The sequence below is a fragment of the Stegostoma tigrinum genome, chromosome 4 (assembly GCF_030684315.1).
Source record: "Stegostoma tigrinum isolate sSteTig4 chromosome 4, sSteTig4.hap1, whole genome shotgun sequence".
Taxonomy (NCBI): domain Eukaryota; kingdom Metazoa; phylum Chordata; class Chondrichthyes; order Orectolobiformes; family Stegostomatidae; genus Stegostoma; species Stegostoma tigrinum.
In genome coordinates, this window is record NC_081357.1 from 40,165,751 (window position 1) to 40,182,978 (window position 17,228).

At 39.9% G+C, this 17,228-nt stretch overlaps 1 protein-coding gene across 4 annotated transcripts in view; it reads right to left on the bottom strand.

Moving 5' to 3' along the window:
* Window positions 1-678: 678 nt before the first annotated feature.
* rngtt (RNA guanylyltransferase and 5'-phosphatase) overlaps window positions 679-17,228 on the bottom strand; it is a 376,302-nt gene continuing 359,752 nt past the window's right edge. The window contains exons 15-17 of one of the 4 annotated variants that reach the window (XR_009445676.1): window positions 14,769-14,928; window positions 7,424-7,582; window positions 679-1,004 (exon numbers count right to left, since the gene is read on the bottom strand). Coding sequence is in view for 2 of the 4 variants with exons in the window: in XM_048531773.2 (XP_048387730.1) it covers window positions 13,332-13,368; window positions 14,769-14,928 (197 nt within the window). In the remaining 2 variants the exon portion in view is untranslated. Of the gene's footprint in view, window positions 1,005-7,423; window positions 7,583-12,893; window positions 13,369-14,768; window positions 14,929-17,228 lie in introns of those variants that run through there. The other 3 variants (XR_007247610.2, XM_048531774.2, XM_048531773.2) reach the window with 3 other exon arrangements.

A 17,228-nucleotide genomic window follows, 5' to 3' on the forward strand; every position in this document is an offset into this window, starting at 1 on the left:
GTTTCTCCAAACAGAGGGTGCAGCATTGAGAACACGACTGCATTTCCCATCTAATACAACAAGTGATTATTTTAAACAGTAACTGTTCCAATTCCAGCAGAATAGAGAATCAAGTAAAGAACAGATTTGTATGCAGGTTCGGACATTTTGAAGGAATTAATAACTACCTGAGAAAACCTAGCACTCTAAAACATCAATCTTCATGTACAAAACAAAATGTCACAAATCTATACCAGAAATGGAGATGGAACCTGACGACGTGAGCCTATATCCTCAGTATACAACAATGACAACATCATTAAATACTTATCTCACAGTCTAAATTGGTCAACGAACCCCTCCGCATGTTATTGCTCTTAAAGGCCACAGCATATAAACTATGTCACCTAACCTCGTGGCAACTTATACAGATAAAATAAGTAATTACATAACTGATAGTTCTCCAAATATTCTATTATTCCCTCCAAAGAATTCAATTTTGGTACTTCAAACTTATTTGCTATCAACTCCTTCCACAAAGTGTATTACATCCCAAATTGGATTAGTATTGTTGAAACAGCTTTTACACTTAGTCCAGAGGTAAAAGAAGGGTTCCAGAAATAGGGACTACACAAAACATTCAAATTCTTTTTATTAAAATTGGTACATTCTGGTTAATTTTAAATAAACCTGTACTTCATAAATTTTTGTTTTTTTTCTCCCCCCACACCCCCCAAGATTAACAATCTAAGTCTCATATTGATTTTTAAACAGAGCAACCAGACAATCATTTGGCAAATATTGTCCCAACAGTCACGTTCTTATATTTGATGTCCACCAAGCATTTTTCTGATTTCAACGCAGTACTCTCTCTCTTCGGCACTAGGTTCACAAATACACTATTCCTCACCTAACTGCTCATAATTTCATGGAAACGTTTTCTTCTCCTCCAATGCTCCAAATTCCGCCTGGCAACGCTCACTCAATCACTCATCTACTCCATTGCTTCTCAACTGGAAGTGGTCCTGCAAAATAAAAAGGACATAAAACTATTTTATTTCTCAGAGCCTTACCTCAAATCCCGCAGAAAATTCTTCAACTTATTTGCACCTGCGTGCAGGAACATAGCCTTCCTCAATTGCAATAAAGCTGCCTGCTTCAAAGGACTTTTCGGGAGTCCGCAAACGAGTCAAAAACTGCAACATCCGTCAGATTGACAAGTATTTTCTCTGAGAAGAATACACCATAATCTGGATGCCCCACTGGGTGATAATTCATGATCAGAAGCATGGTAATGAACTAGCAGAGGTCTGGGAAAAGACTAAGATTGTTCTCTTCAATAATATTTCATCTTCAGCTGAGAAATTAGGTAAGGTTAAAGAAGATTGAAGCCAAAAGGTGCCAGGTGAATTGATCAGCTGCTCTTAAGCTAATACGTAAGTGATGGCAGAATATCACTCGTCTTTAAGAACTGAATGATCTTTGTTTCCGATTACTAATTTACTGACATGAAAAGGGGGCTACTTCTTTACTGGGCCCATTTTCAATGCCTCCAAGCATTCTAACAAACTGGATAGTTATGTAGAATTCTTGGGTGGAATCTCCCCAGCCATTGAACAACAAATTGGGTGAATGTCCAGTGAACCTCATCCTGCTGTTGAGATTAAAAAGTCACATTATTTAACCAAGTCCTGAACATTGAGCTTTTTGCTCCTGAGTCATGAGAAACCTATTTGTATGTATAATCAATCAATCATTCATTATTCATGACCAAATTTCATCTCAGCTTTTCACATGCAGCTTTCCATTTCCAGGCTTGCTGGATAGAAATAAATCAAGATATCCGGCATAGATTATTGAGTAGGTATCTGGTGATTCCAAGACACTGCTTGCTCCTCTAGGCTTTGATGGTGGGCACCTGGCACAAACATCTCAGAATATGCCATGTGGACACTGGCTACACGCACCCACCTCTTTGGACGTTGTCATCTGCCACACATCAGCCTCACTGCTTCATCATATCAAATCCCTGATTCACTTACAGAACATATCTGCATTTTGGTGCTTTGGAGCCCAGTGGTGCTTCTCAGAATGCAGATGCGTAGATACTTAGTCCATGAGTGCCAGTGCAATCACCCATAGAATAGATTAGGATGCATCTCAGGGCTACTTGCTCGCTCTCTTAGCTTATACTTATTTTGCACCTTCCTCGATGCTCACAGCATCTTGTTTTGTCTTATCTTTTTGCACTTTAAGACAAAGAGGGCTGCTGGCAGTTAGGAGTCCTAGCGCAGTCAGTTTAAGGCAGCAACCACTCACAGACGAGGGGTTTTGACACATCAGTCATTCATTTGGGGCAGTCAGGGTAAGATTGTGGACTACTCTGTTTCACTCTAGTTGGTGATTGGGCCTCCAGTCGGTCCAGTGCAAGCAGTCAGGCAATTTGTGAATTGTCAGTGATCTTCATACAGGGTGGTCAGGGTCCAGTCACCCATAAATTAGGACTGTCCAGTGGGGGTGGGCCACTGTCAGTCCTGGAGAAGTGGGGCGAGGAGGTTATCAGGGGATACTGTCATAGCAACAAAGTGTGGGGACTCAATGACAGGGGCTTGTAGAAAAGATGAAAATTGGGGTCATAACTCCAGGTGGCAGGAACGTGTGGAAGAACAGTGGTGATGGGCTGTCCAGGGAGATCCACACAGAAAAGGAAATGGAGGTTCAATGGGGGGAGCTTGATGACCAGCCTGAGCCTGTGACTCATAGTGCCCATGTAACTTGTGTCGCCTTCCATGATCTATTGATTCCGAATTCATGGGTTATTTTCATTATGTACATAGATAAGATTAATCAAAAGATAGCCAAGGGAGAGTTCATTGAATGTGTTAGAGTCTGTTTCTTACAGAAATATGTTGTGGAATTAACCCAGGTGCAGGCTATTCTGGATTTGGTATTGTGTAATGAGATGGGATGAATTAATAGTCTCATGGTAAAGGATCCTGTCAGGAAGAGTGATCAGAACATGCAAGAATGTCAAATTCAGTTCAAGGGAGAGAAACCCAAAGTGTGAATAAAAAAGAACTAATCGTGTTGAAGAAGAAATTGACATAGAACAGATTCTTCTCCTTGTGAGGTAACCTAGAACGAGATCGTAATTTTAGGATAAGGGAGTAGCCCCAGATTTCAAAGAGATGAGGAGGAATTACTTCTCACAAAAGGGTCATGAATTTGTGGAACTCAGTCCCCTGGGTAACAACTGAATTCTGCAGATGTATGGCAGATTCTATTGCCCCTTGAAGGGCCTCCATTTACTCAGAAATGTTTTGGTCAAGAAATAGAAACTGACTCTGCGCTGTCTAGGTATAGTCGCTGACATTCTCCATTTGTAAGTTGCATTTAGAATATAATATCTAGGAGCAGTAGTAGACTATTCAGCGTCATGAGCCTGCTCCAATCTTCAATACATTCATGGCTGATCTCATCCTGGCCTCCATTCCGCTTTCCTGCCTTCCACACACCAGCATTCTGGAGTTAAACAACAGTAATTCCACTGGCGTAAGGAGATTTGGCCCTACTGGGCTGCACAGGAAGACTAAAAGTTAGGACAGTTGATGGACATGGCAGATGTTTAAGGAGAGATTCTATTCCTTACAACTGGAATATGTTAGACAGGAAGAAAGATTTTAAGACGGGGAAAACATCCATGGCTCAGCAAAGACATTAAAGATAATAGAAGAGTAAAAACTCACACACACACACTTTGTAATATTGTAAAGGCTGGTGGCGTGCTGGAAAGTAGGGAAACTTCAAAGAACAGCAAAGGATTATTAAAAATTTAATAAAAAGAGCAAAAGTAAATTATGAAAGAAAACCAGCGCAAAATATAAAAATGGTTAGCAGAAGCTTCTATAAGGATATAAAAGGGAAGAGAATAGCTAAAGTGAATGTGGGTCCCTAGGAAGATGGAAAACACAAATAGCACAGACATTACATCAAAAGTTTGTCTCAGTTTTCACGTTGCATGACACTCAATACCAACTCAATAATAACAAGCAATGCAGATTACAGAAAAAGAGGAATATAAAACAATCACTGGGGACAAATTACAGCGCAGCTTATTGGGATTGAAATCAGACAAGTTCTCAGGGCCTGATGGCTTACATCCTATAAATTTGCGCAGCGATACTAGAATCATTAGTTATATATATTCCAAAATTCTCTGGATGCTGGCAAGGTTGCAGGGGATTGGAAAAATGTTAATATAACATCCTTGTTTGAAAAGGGAAGGAGACAGAATGTAGGAAACTGTAGATCAGTTAGTTTAGCATCTGCTATTGGGAAATTGTTAAAATCCATTATGAAGGATGCAATAACAGGAGATTTGGAAAGTCAAATCATGATCCATGAGAATCATCATTATTTTATGAAGGGTAAACCTTATTTGACTAATTTGCTCCAGTTCTTCCACGATGTAACTAGCAAAGTGGATAATGGGAATCACACAGATGCAGTAGATTTGGACTTAAGGCAGCTTTTGGTAAGTTACCACACTGTGTGTTAACACACAAAGGTAAGATCACATGGGGTTAAGGGTAACATTTAATTTGGACAGTAGACTGGTTAATCAACAGAAAGCAGACAGTGATAAATGTGATCAGAGATAATGGAAACTGCAGATGCTAGAGAATCCAAGATAACAAAGTGTGAAGCTGGATGAACACAGCAGGCCAAGCAGCATCTCAGGAGCACAAAAGCTGACATTTTGGGCCTAGACCCTTCATCAGAGAGGCAGGGGGGGATGGGGAGAGGATTCTGAAATAAATAGGGAGAGGGGGGAGGCAGACCGAAGATGGATAGAGGAGAAGATGGGTGGAGAGGAGATTATAGGTGGGGAGGGCATAGGTCAGTCCGGGGACGGCGGACAGGTCAAGGAGGCGGGATGAGGTTAGTAGGTGGGAAATGGAGGTGCAGCTTGTCATCTTAGAGTGATGAATGGATCATTTTTGCTGGTAGGCAAGATGTAACTAGAGAGGTGCCACACCGTTCCGTCCTTGGACCTCAACTATTTACAATCTATAGTAATATCTTGGATGCAGGGATAGGAAGGACTACTGCCAAATTTGCAGATGGCACTAAAATAGATGCTATCAGGAAAATAAGAAAATTACAACTGAATCGGGTTAGGTGAATGGGTCAAAGCTTGGCAGGTGGAGTTGAACCTAGTTAAATAAGAGGTTATCCAGTTTGGTTGGAAATACAGAAAGACAAAATTTACCTAAATGGTCAGAAAATTTAGAGAGCTTCATTTCAGAGGGATCTGGAGGTCCTCATGCATGAGTCACAGATAACAATGCCGGCCAATGGAATTTTCGCTAAAGCAATACTACAAAAGTAGGGAAGTGTTGCTGCAACTGTATAAGGCATTAAGGAGACAGTCTCTGGAGTACTGCATATAATTTTGGTCCCTTAACTTGAACAGGGATTTAGATGCATTAGAGGTAGCTCAGAGGAGGTTCACCACATTGATTCCAGAGTTGAGGGGTTTGTCTTCTGAAGAGAGATTGAGCAGTTCAGACCTCTACTCTCGATAGCTTAGAAGAATGAGAGAACTGCAGTGGTTTAAGAAGTTCACCACCACCTTCTCAACAGCAGCTAGAGAGGGGCAATAAATTTTGGTACAAGAGTGAATAAAAAAAAACTAACCGTGTTGAAGAAATTAAAGGAAATTGTCAAAGTAGACGTAGAACAGATTCTTCTCCTTGTGAAGTAACCCAGGGCGAGAGATCATAATTTTAGGATAAGACAGTAGCAGATTTCAAAGACATGAGGAGGAATTACTTCTCACAAAAGATTATGAATCTGTGGAATTCACTCCCCCAGACTGCAGAGAATGCCAGGACACTGAATAAAATTGAGGAGGTTAGATTTAATTAGTAATCGTTTGAAGGGTTATGGAGAGCAGGCAGGAAAGTGGAGATGAGACCAAGATAAGTTCAGCCATGAACGTGTTAAAAATTGGAGCAGGCTCAAGAGGCTGAATTGTCTACTCCTGTTCCGAGAACTTAAATTCTAAATGCAGCTTATAAATGGAAAATGCCAGCAACTTCACCTGGACAGGGCAGAGTCAGTTTCTATTTCTTGGCCAAAACACGAGATCCACTTCTAAGTGAAGCCCTTGAAGGGGCTTATAGCATCAACCATGCATTTACAGAATACAGTTACTATAGGGTCGCATTGCACAGAAACAGATCCTTCAGCCGAACTCGTCCATGCCAACCACGTTTCTCAAACTAAACTTGTCCCATTTGCTTGTGTTTGGCCCATATCCTTTAAACCTTTCCTATTTATGTACCTGTCCAAATGTCTTTTAGGTGCTGTAACTGTACATGTATCTACCACTTCCTCTGGCAGTTCATTCCACAAACAAATGGGCCTCTGCATGAAAAAAAAATCGCCCCCCCCAGGTCCCTTTTAAATCTTTCTCCCCTCACCTTAAAATTATGCCCTCTAGTTTTGAACTCACTCATCTTAGGGAAAAGACTTTTGTTACTCAACTTATTTATGCCCCTCAATTTTCTAAACCACCAAAAGGTCAGTCCTTAACCTCCTACAGTCCAGTGAAAGGAAGTCTAAGCCTATCCAAACTCTTTGACACCACTCCCCAAGGTGTTACCATTAACTGCGTAAGACCTGCCCTTGTTCATCTTACCGAAATGCAACACCATGCATTTATCCAAGATAAATTCCATTTGCCACATCTCGGACCGTGGGCCCAACTGATCAAGATGCCTTTGTACTCTTAGGTAACCTTCTTCACAGTCTACTTTAACAACAATTTTGATGTCATTTGCAAACATACTGACTATATTCTCATCCAAACCATTTATTTAAATGGCAAACAACTGTGGACTTAAAACCAATCCCTGCAGATCACCGCCACTCAGGCCTCCAGTTGGAAAAATCCTCCATCAACACCCTGTCTCCTACGGTCTAGCCAATTTCATATCCAATTGGCAAGTTCTCCTGGAAACCCATGTGATCTAACTTTATTAGCCAGTCTAACATGCCGAACCTTATCAATGGCCTTGCTAAAGTACATATAGACAATGTCTACTACTCTACCCTCATCTATCTTATGGTAACATGCTTGAAAACTCAAATGTGAGGCAGGATTTCCCATGCACAAAGTCATCAGTCCTTGCCTCCAAATATCCTGTCTCTCCTCCAACAGCTTACCACTAATGTCAAATTCACTGGTCTGTTATTGCCAGGCTTCTCCTTGCAGCTTTTCTTAAATAAAGGCAGAACATTAGCCATTCTCCAGCCTTTCAGCACCTCACTCATGGCTGTAGATGATACATATATCACTGTAGGAGCCCTGAAATTTCTTCCCAGTTTCCCACAATGTCCTGATATACACTTGATCAGATCCTGGAGACTTATTTACCTTTCTGCTTTTTAAGACCTCCAGCACCTCCTCTTCTGTCATGTGGACTGTTTTCAAGACTTCAAAATTTATTACTCCAAGGTCCCTATCTTCCATGTCTTTCTCCATGCATGTGAAAGATATGCAGTGTCGCAACTCGCAGAATGAAAATAGTCATCTCTGTGGAGTCAAAGGAATCACAAGCAACCTTAAAAATCAGACCGGTGGGCCCCAAAACACAAAGACAACACAAGATCTCTGTTCTGAGGAAAGGTCACTGGACCCAAAATGTTAACTCTGATTTTTTTTTCTTCACAGATGCTGCCAGACCTGCTGAGCTTTTGCAGCAACTTCTGTTTGTGTTGTCAAGATTGCACTGACTACACAGGAACACAGAACTGTAAATGTAATACAATGAGTTCTTACATGCATTGTTGCCTTTCGTGGGTGATGTGGGATGGCTGCACAAGATCTCCGTACTCATGCAGCACTTACCACCATGATGCAAAGACAGCAGGAGATTGTATGTTCATCGGAATAACATTCACTTCGAAGGTCCATGCAGCTATTCTGTCACCAGTTGGAGAACTTCATGCCTTATTGCATGGAGAAGTATACAACGCTGTCATGAGTGAATACTGACTACTCACATCACTGAAGAACAGTTCTATTTCTGATATTCCCCACAGAAGGTTATTGCAAACATGACTGATGGATCCGGCTACAGCTGTTGTTATGATGCAAAAAAGATGTAGGGAAATGGAAAAGGAACAGATGCACCAGCAAGCCCAAGATGAGCAGCAACTACCAATGGATGCCAATCCTTCTGCACAAGAAGAGTTTGCAGTTACAAGTACTCTCAGGATACACAGGAGGCATAGAATGGCCAGAGGCTCTTGTCCTCTATACAATTTCCTTCGAATGAGCAAAGCACAGTGTTGACACAAAAACAAACTGCTGGAAAAGCTCTGCAGGTCTGGCAGCACCTGCGGAGAGAAATCAGAATTAACGTTTCGGGTCCAGTGACCCTTCCTCTGAACTGGTGTTGGCGCAGTCTGAGGATGTTCTGGGACATTGTCACAGAGCTATGCCAGTTTCTGCAGCAAGACTGGAGACCTGAAGGAATGGGTGGTCATCAACAGGATTCCAAGGACGCAATGGAAACCGGAATCGGAATCCCCAGCTGACCATTCATAAATGCATTAAGGCTGTTACTGATGCCATTTGTGGCATCCCTATGCAGCTGAGAAAATTAACTTCCAATAATCATAAACATTTGGTCTGCAAACAGAAAACCAGAGTTAACATTTAGAATCTGCTATGGCTCATGCAGAACTTCAGGATTCTGAGAAACAGTTATTAAGATTCAAAACGTTCACGCTGTTTCTCTCTCACTATGGTGCCAAACCTGAGTTTCTCCAGCACTTTCTGCAGATTTCTAGCACTTGCAGTATTTTGCTTTTACTAACCACAATCATCGTCCTTTGTGACAGGTATGATTCCAACCAGTGGATTGTTCTCGCCCTGATTCACAGCAGTCCATGTTTTGCCAGGGATCCTTAAACGCCACATTTAGTCAAATGCTCGCTAAAATACTACTGTTTAGAAAGATTTTGACACTTAGTAATTCATGCTAAATGCTTTATTACCCATGCGTGAGTTTACATGCAAACTTTGTTTTATTTCTGAAAAGAAATAGCATCACTGGCCTATAATGTTCCAATGTACATCAATGCAAGTTCAGGGAACAATAGTTTTGATTTGTTTTAAAAACCTATAAAACTGTTTTACATTGGATTTTAAAAAATGTTGTGCCCTGTCTAACACTAAGATATTATTTTGGAGGGTGACAGTGGCAATTCCATACAACAGTGGAAGATTTAATGCATTGTGACAATAAGGAGCCACTGAAAGTCTGACATTGAGGCGGCTTGGGAAAAATTTCTCCCCTAACTGAAGTTAGTGTCCAAGGCCCAATCATCTTCAAATGCCTCATTAATGACCTTCCCTTCAATATAACATTAGAATGTTCACCAATCGTTGTAGTCTTGAGCTCCATTTGGAATTCCTCAGATTGGGAAAGAGTCTTTGCTTGCATGCAAATATGACTTGGGCAACATTCAGCCTTAGGATGATAAACAACAAGAAACATGTACAGGCCATCCACAATGTATTATGACATTAGATATATTAGTGTGGAGCTGGAGGAACACAGCAGGCCAAGCAGCATCAGAGGACCAGAAAAGCTGATGTTTCAGTTTGGGACCCTTTCTCAGAAATAGGGCCCTATTTCTGAAGAAGGGTCCTGACCCAAAGCGTCAGCTTTCCTGGTCCTCTGAAACTGTCTGGCTTGCTGTGTTCCTCCAGCTCCACGCTGTGTCATTTCTGACTCCAGCACCAGCAGTTCTTACTATCACATATTGTGACATTATATAGCATTGCACCTGCAAAGCCCTGATCATGAATTTCCTGGGGATCATGTCTGATCAGAAATTCAACATGGATCAGCTGATTAAGTCCTGCAGTTCCAAACAGGGTAGAAGCTGAATATTTCGTGGTAAGTACCTCACCAACTGCAGGGAACAGATCAGGAGCGTGATGAAATACTCTCCACTTGATTGAACAACTGCAGCTGCAACTAAATTCAATAAACTGAACACCATACTGACAAAGCAACCTGGCTGTTTGTAACCCATTAACAGACATAAATAACTGGCACTGCATATAATGGCTATGGTGAACATACATATCAGGGATGTAAGATGGCCTAGTGTCCTTCAAGCCCGCTTTAGCATTCAATTAGATTGAGGCTGATGTGTTTATGTTTTGAATTCCGTATTCTCCTCTATTCTCAATAACCTTTGTTTCCACAGCTTAACAAGAGTCTACCTCCACCTTAAATGTATTCAATAACACTGCTTCCATCATCTTCTGAGGCAGAGTTCCAAATTGCACAACTCTCAGAGAAAAGTTTCCTCTGCATCTCTGTCTTAAGAGGGTAATCCCTAATTTTAAAATATTGTCCCTGAATTCCGGACTCACCTATATCCTTCCCATGTTCACCTTGTCAAGGCCAGTCAGGCTTCTATGTCTCTCAATCAAATCACCCCTTGCTTATCTAAACTCCAGTGGTAACCAGCTCAGCCTGTCCAATCTTTCCTCCAAAGACAAACCGCTCATTCAAAGTGTCAAACTAGTAAACCTAATCTGAACTGCTTTCAACATATTTACATCCTTTGTTAAATAGAGACCAAAACTGCACAAGTTTTCGAGATGGGATCTCACCAATACCCTGTAAAGTTGAAGCATAACATCTTTACTTTTATATTCAATTCCTCTCATAACAGAGGCGATATCCCACGAGCCTTATTAATAATGGCTGTAGCTGAATACTAATTTTTTTGTAATTCATGTACGCAAAAACATCCAGGTCCCACTGCACCTTGGATTTCTGCAGTGGTTCTCTGTTAAAGTAATATCCTGCTTTGTATCTTTTTCTTGTCAAAATGAGCAACTTCATATTTTCCCACATCTGCCAGATTTTTGCCCACTCACTCAACCTAACAAATCTGTCTGCATCCTCCTTATGTTCATTTCACACTATACTTTCCTGCTTTGTGTCATCTGCAAATTTACATGACCATGCCCTGATCCCCTCATTCAAGTCCCAAAAACAAAGTTGCTGGAAAAGCTCAGCAGGTCTTGAGTATCTGTGAAGGAGAAAACAGAGTTAATGTTTCGGGTCCAGTGACCCTTCCTCAGAACCCCTCATTCAAATCACGTTTAAAAATTGTAAGAGATTGAGGGGCTAGCACAGACCTCTTGGGAACCCTACACATCACAACCCATTTATCATTTATGTATGCTGTCTATTTTCTACCAACCACCAATCCTCTTTCCATGCTAGTATGCTACACTTACAGCATGAGCTTTAGTTTTGTACAAGAACTTTTAATGTGGTAGGTTGTGAAATGCCTTCTGGAAATCCAACTACAGTACATCTATAGGCTCCACGGCACATATTACTCCTTCAGGGGATTCCAATAAATTGGTTAAGTATGGCCTCCCCTTCATGAAAGCAGTGTGCAATATCTGGCAATATGACAAAGGCTTCGTCAGTAGCACCGTACAAATACTTTGCCACTTATATGCATATATTAGGGCAGCAATGCATATGAACGCTAAAATGCCTAGCTTCTTTCATAGTTCTTCTTTGGTCCGATATCATTATTTCCTTGTCATTGCAGGATTAAAATAGAGAACACCCTCCTAATATCACAGAGTATCTTCTCCACATTAACTTCAAATAGTCCACAGAGGGGGGAGACTGGGCAACACCAGCACCTACTTAAGGGCACTTGGGGATTGTCAATAAATGTAAGCCTTGGCATTCCCCAAGAACAAATAATTAAAATAAATACAATTACAAACATAAATGTTTGCATACTGAGCAAAAAAACTGAACAGAAATGAGATTAACTGGAAAGACAGATTCGTTTCCTTACTGCCCACCTAGGTTGACACAAAAACTCAACCAACAGTTGAAAAATTAACCCTTAACGAAGGACTTCATGTTGTGGAAGCACTTTCATTGTTTCTCCTCTCAGAAAGACAGAAGTGTGACTACACCATGCTCATTCTACAACAAATTCTGAAGAAAGAAAGAATCCAAAGCTTGCAAAAACTGAATGTAAAACACATCTGGATTTTTGAGGTGTGGGAGCTGAGAAACTTCTCAGTCTCTACTTTTGATTTGATTTTTTTTATCAGGTGGGTGGCAGGTAGTGAGCAGGGCCAGTATGTGATGAAGTCAGCTCATTATCTTGAGATGCTGATTGGAGGGGTCACAGGAGTTCCCGAATGCTGTGGCAGATTGTTCAAAAGCCTTGTTCTCAGTACTCTGGTACTTTGCTTTCTTAAACATTACATCCTTTAGCCCTCACTCCTCTCATTCCATCTCTGTGCCTTACATTACAACCCTTGCTGTCCTCAACCCAACTGCCCCTCAGAGCCTTTGTCCTTACATTCCTTATTGCCCCCGCATACACGTCAATAGGCTTCATATCAATGTCCTATCTCCACCCATTCCATAACTATGGTTCTTATGTCCATAAGACATAGGAGTGGAAGGAAGGCCATTCGGCCCATCAAATTCACTCTGACATTTAATCATGGCTGATGGGCATTTCAACTCCACTTACCTGCACTTTCCCCGTATCCCTTAATTCCTTGCAAGAGCAAGAATTTATCAATCTCTGATTTATCAATCTCAATTTATCAATGTCAGCTTAGTGCCAACTCATAGTTCTCCTCCATTCATCACCCTTTAAGCTGACATATTCCATATCAACTGAACCACTATCCACCAGGAAGACACTGGGGAGCCTTGTTGAGTGGAAATAAGAATAGGTTCTAATCATCTATGACATGTTCACTAGATTTAAAAAAGAACGCCATGCAACAAAGTCCATTCAAAACACTTAAATTTCAAATATTTAATTCCTTATCAAAACAGTAAACTTGCATTATAACCCAGTGAAGGCAGCTGATTCTTACATAACCTCTATGAACTATCAATCAAATTGTGAACAAATGTACACCATGATAATAACGGATTGTGCAAAGCAGCCAAGCAATATGAACATTATAATAACAGTACTTAGTGTTATATCAACAATCAGTACTGAAATAGCTAAGACATATTTTGTCAATTCTCATTAACTTGGGCAAATATATTTGCAATATTTTAAATAACTTAACAGCCTCATTCTTCTGCAAACATTACCTACCCTTCAACAACATTGACAGCTTCTCTAAAGATTTATAACTTCCGTACTATGAAATAAGGCTTCTGCAAATATAGTGTTTGTTAAAACTCAGCAGAGTGTTTAAACGGCTTTGCTGAGCTTGGGATTTCCACATGTGGAAGTCACATCCCACCCCACTTTCTTCTGCTCCACACATCCCTGCAAAAGAGTATGTCAGAAATAAGGATAGAGTTACCAAATCTGTGTCTTACCTATCATTTTTAGAAGAGCTCAGATAGCTTAAGACATCATAACATACCTGGGCTACAAGATCACATCTTAGGATATTTCATTGACGAAGTGAAATTCAGAAAAATCATGGACAGTATTTTCAAATTATTTTTTAAACATGCCTCTACAGTTTTATTTTGCAGGGTTCAACACAGCCATAAAAAGATTCTAATTCGTTGGAACATAGTACTCCCTTAAGTACATTGATTTATTTTTATATCCCTGAAAATTTCAATGATTTAAAACACTTTTAAGATAATTAATAGAACAGTTGCAGGGTAGTTTCAAAAATGCATACTGCTTCAAGTGTGTGCCTTTTGGATACAGTGCTGTCACAGTCTATGCAGTCTGGTAGACAGGTGTTAAAACACTACAGTTGTAATAAAATTAGCAGCCTTATAAACAACATCAAAACATTTATATTTTTAATTAATAAACAAAAATGGTGCAAAATTCTTCTAAAATTACATAATCCAAAACAATCTATTACAAGCAGATAGAAGGTCCCATACTTTACTTATAGCAATTGCTTACATCAAATCCCCTATAGTTTAAAAGAGAAAACATGAAGCTTAGCCAGCATGGGAAGTGGAGTGCAGGGAGCGCTTAGATGATGACCCCAGCTTTATGAAATCAAAGCAAATACATGGTGGTGCAGCTGGTGTGGAGGGGGGGAAGAAAGGTAGAGAGAAAATCTTTATCAATGAACAGAGAGTTAGTTCATTTCCAACGTTCTCGTGTACAAAATAAACCTAACGAATATGATTTTTAATTTTGTGGCCTGCATAGTTCACTAAAACTATCAAGTACATTAAATTTAAAAATAAAAACCAGAAAACTGTGTGATAATTTAGTCACCATCTTATACCAAGAACAGATTGCCGAAATGATAATGAGCATAACAGCTCCACTGCCGAGACTGCTTTGATTCAACTTATCTAGAATGTGAAAAAACAATGAAAAACTATGATTTTCTCCATAGAAGAAATATTTAATATATTTGTAGTCTTTTACAAATATAAAATAGGGATTAAAGGTGGTACTGCAATAACAAGAGTCCAAAAACACATTTTGAAATAAGGAAATCTGTACATGTGATGAAAATGAATTTTAAAAAAACCTTCCTAATGAGTGTTTCTTTACATTTTACAGTCTGTTGAAATTAGAGAGAAAATTTTAATGATACTGAAGGCAACCTTAAACTATTCCCCTTCTACCAAATCCGTAAAGAGAATAGCTTTGATAACAATTTATACAGACCTGTAAAGTAATTACAGTGTATTTGAAACCTTTTACAGAGATGCAATGTTTACAAATCTGATGCTTACAAAGCATGATTTGGTCGCTTTGGAGGTGGCGGCGGCATTAGTTCAGAGTCCATATCCAGAGACCTTTTCCTTGGCTCTCTTTGGGATTGCATCTGACTCCGTTCAATGAACTCAAACAGGAATTCCTTTGTAACTGGATTATTGATACTGCCACAAACAGCTGGAAAAAGAAGATGGCAATTACAGTGAGATTTGAATTCTTTAAAGTATCACTACAGTCTTGCAACCATATGTATGAATAAGTTGGGTATCTGCAACAATTTCGTTTGAAGCAATGATAAGGATGTACGCTTGCTGTCACTTAAAAGATTTGTGAATAATTTAAAAATCATAATTATTTTAGCTTCCTTGCTAGTCCATAAAAAGTGCACTAGCAGACAGAAAAATGAACCACACATAAAATGTACATTCACAAGAGCATAATTAAGCAAAGCAGTTTCTGAAATGCCAGTATCTTCAGTTACCATTTCAGATAGAAACATTTGTCTGAATAAAAACCAAAAGAACTGCAGATGCTGTAAAATCAGGATCAAAAACTGAAGTTGCTGGAAAAGCTCAGCAGGTCTGGCAGCATCTTTGAAGAAAACATCAGAGTTAACGTTTCGGGTCTGGTGACCCTTCCTCAGAACCTGGGCCTGAAACGTTAAGCCTGATGTTTTCTTCACAGATGCTGCCAGACCTGCTGAGCTTTTCCAAAAACACTGGTCTTTCTGCTTATACAGATACACAGTTTCACAAGCCTATGATCAACTTGTCAAACATATATGGCTGGCTGGTTGGAGCTGCACTGTACTGTAATGGTACCCACAGAAGTGAAAGGCATTTTAACAGAAAATGAATTCCTATCTGTATTTGCCCATTTGTTGGCTTTGTCATCACAACAATAAAAGAGGAAACTGAACTCTTCGCTTTGCCAGGTATGCACTTCTTTTCCCTTTAATGCATGGATGTGATTTATTTTTAAGCATTCGCTGATTTATTTGCAATTTAAGATGCAGCTTCACTATTTCTGGCATTACATCAATACAAACTAGGTACTTTAATTTGGTGTAAAGTCAGACAAAGCAGATTTAAGCAATGAGGATGGAACCACCAGGATAGTGAATCACAGGATTCACAGCTTTACACTTACTGCAACAAAACTGCTCCAATGGCAAAATAAAAGCTAAAAAATAAATATAACGCTAGGATTACAGTTAATAATTTGTTTATTAAATTACAACATTCTATAGCATCAAAGGCAAAAAATGCATTACAAAGTGCAGAAAAATAAGCACTACTTAATTGTAAATCAAATTTCACATTCATTTTGGTGTTTGTGGATTTCAATTTTTTTTTAATCTTTTACACAGCTAGGATTGAAAGCATGGAAATAAGTTGCATGGAAAATGTATTCAGCCTTCTGGGTGGTTCTCTGAAACCTACAAAACATAGCCACTTGCCCCTTCCCAGTCATTAGTCTAACGATGGAAGGGAAAGCAACCTTTGCAATACCGACAGCTTTTTATGGATGTTTGGGTTCTGCTCAAAATGCTTAGCTCAAGGCCTCATCAAATGCAAACACAAGTATGTTCTGAATGTCAGAGAAAACGTGAACGTGGCTGCCTTGAACATCAAAGCAGTACTTGACTAAGGCAAGGAGGAATCTAGCAAAACAAGATCAAAGTAAGGATGGGGGTTAAGTGGAAACCTCTCAAATCATTAGGATTATATTTGGCACAAATGAATTTGGTTGAAATTATTGAAGGCCAATTTTCACAGGTCGAGTCATTGTCATAGAAGTTCTTCAGGATAGAATCCACATAGCAACATTCCTCAGCCTCAATGTCAAAGACCTTTCTGGCATCATGAGGCCAGAAGTAGATCAATTCTACAATATCCAACAACAACCACAATGTCTTCAATAATGCAGAAAAATAAGGCAGCATTGGCTAGCCTTTGGTTGTACTATTTGGTCCATAATTTCTTGAAAAATAACTAACTCCAAGAAAAGACCCAACCACACTCGCGCTTCAGTTGCCTGGTATCATCTACAAACACTCTGAAGTCAGGTTTATTCTTACAATTCTCCAAAGGTGGAAATTAGCGGTGAGGCCAGGAATTATTATCAAGCATTGGAGGCTGCAAGCCTTCAGACTGTGCAGCACTGTAACAATGCTAGCAGAGCATTTCTCCTACAAGATGTACTGCAGCAACTCACTGAAGCATGTTCAATCTCACCTTCCTAACCAGTGATGTCTGCCACCCAGAAAGATATAGGCAGCAGGTGCATGGGAACACGACGATTTGCAAGATCCTCTCCAAGACTCAGATCACCCATTGGAAATATATGTTCATTCCTTCATTGCTGCTGTGTTAAAATCCTGCAACTTCCTCCCTAACAGCACTCTAAATACCAAGGACTGCAGTAGTTTAAGAAGGTTGCACACCACCACATTCCCAAAGGCAATTAGGAATGTG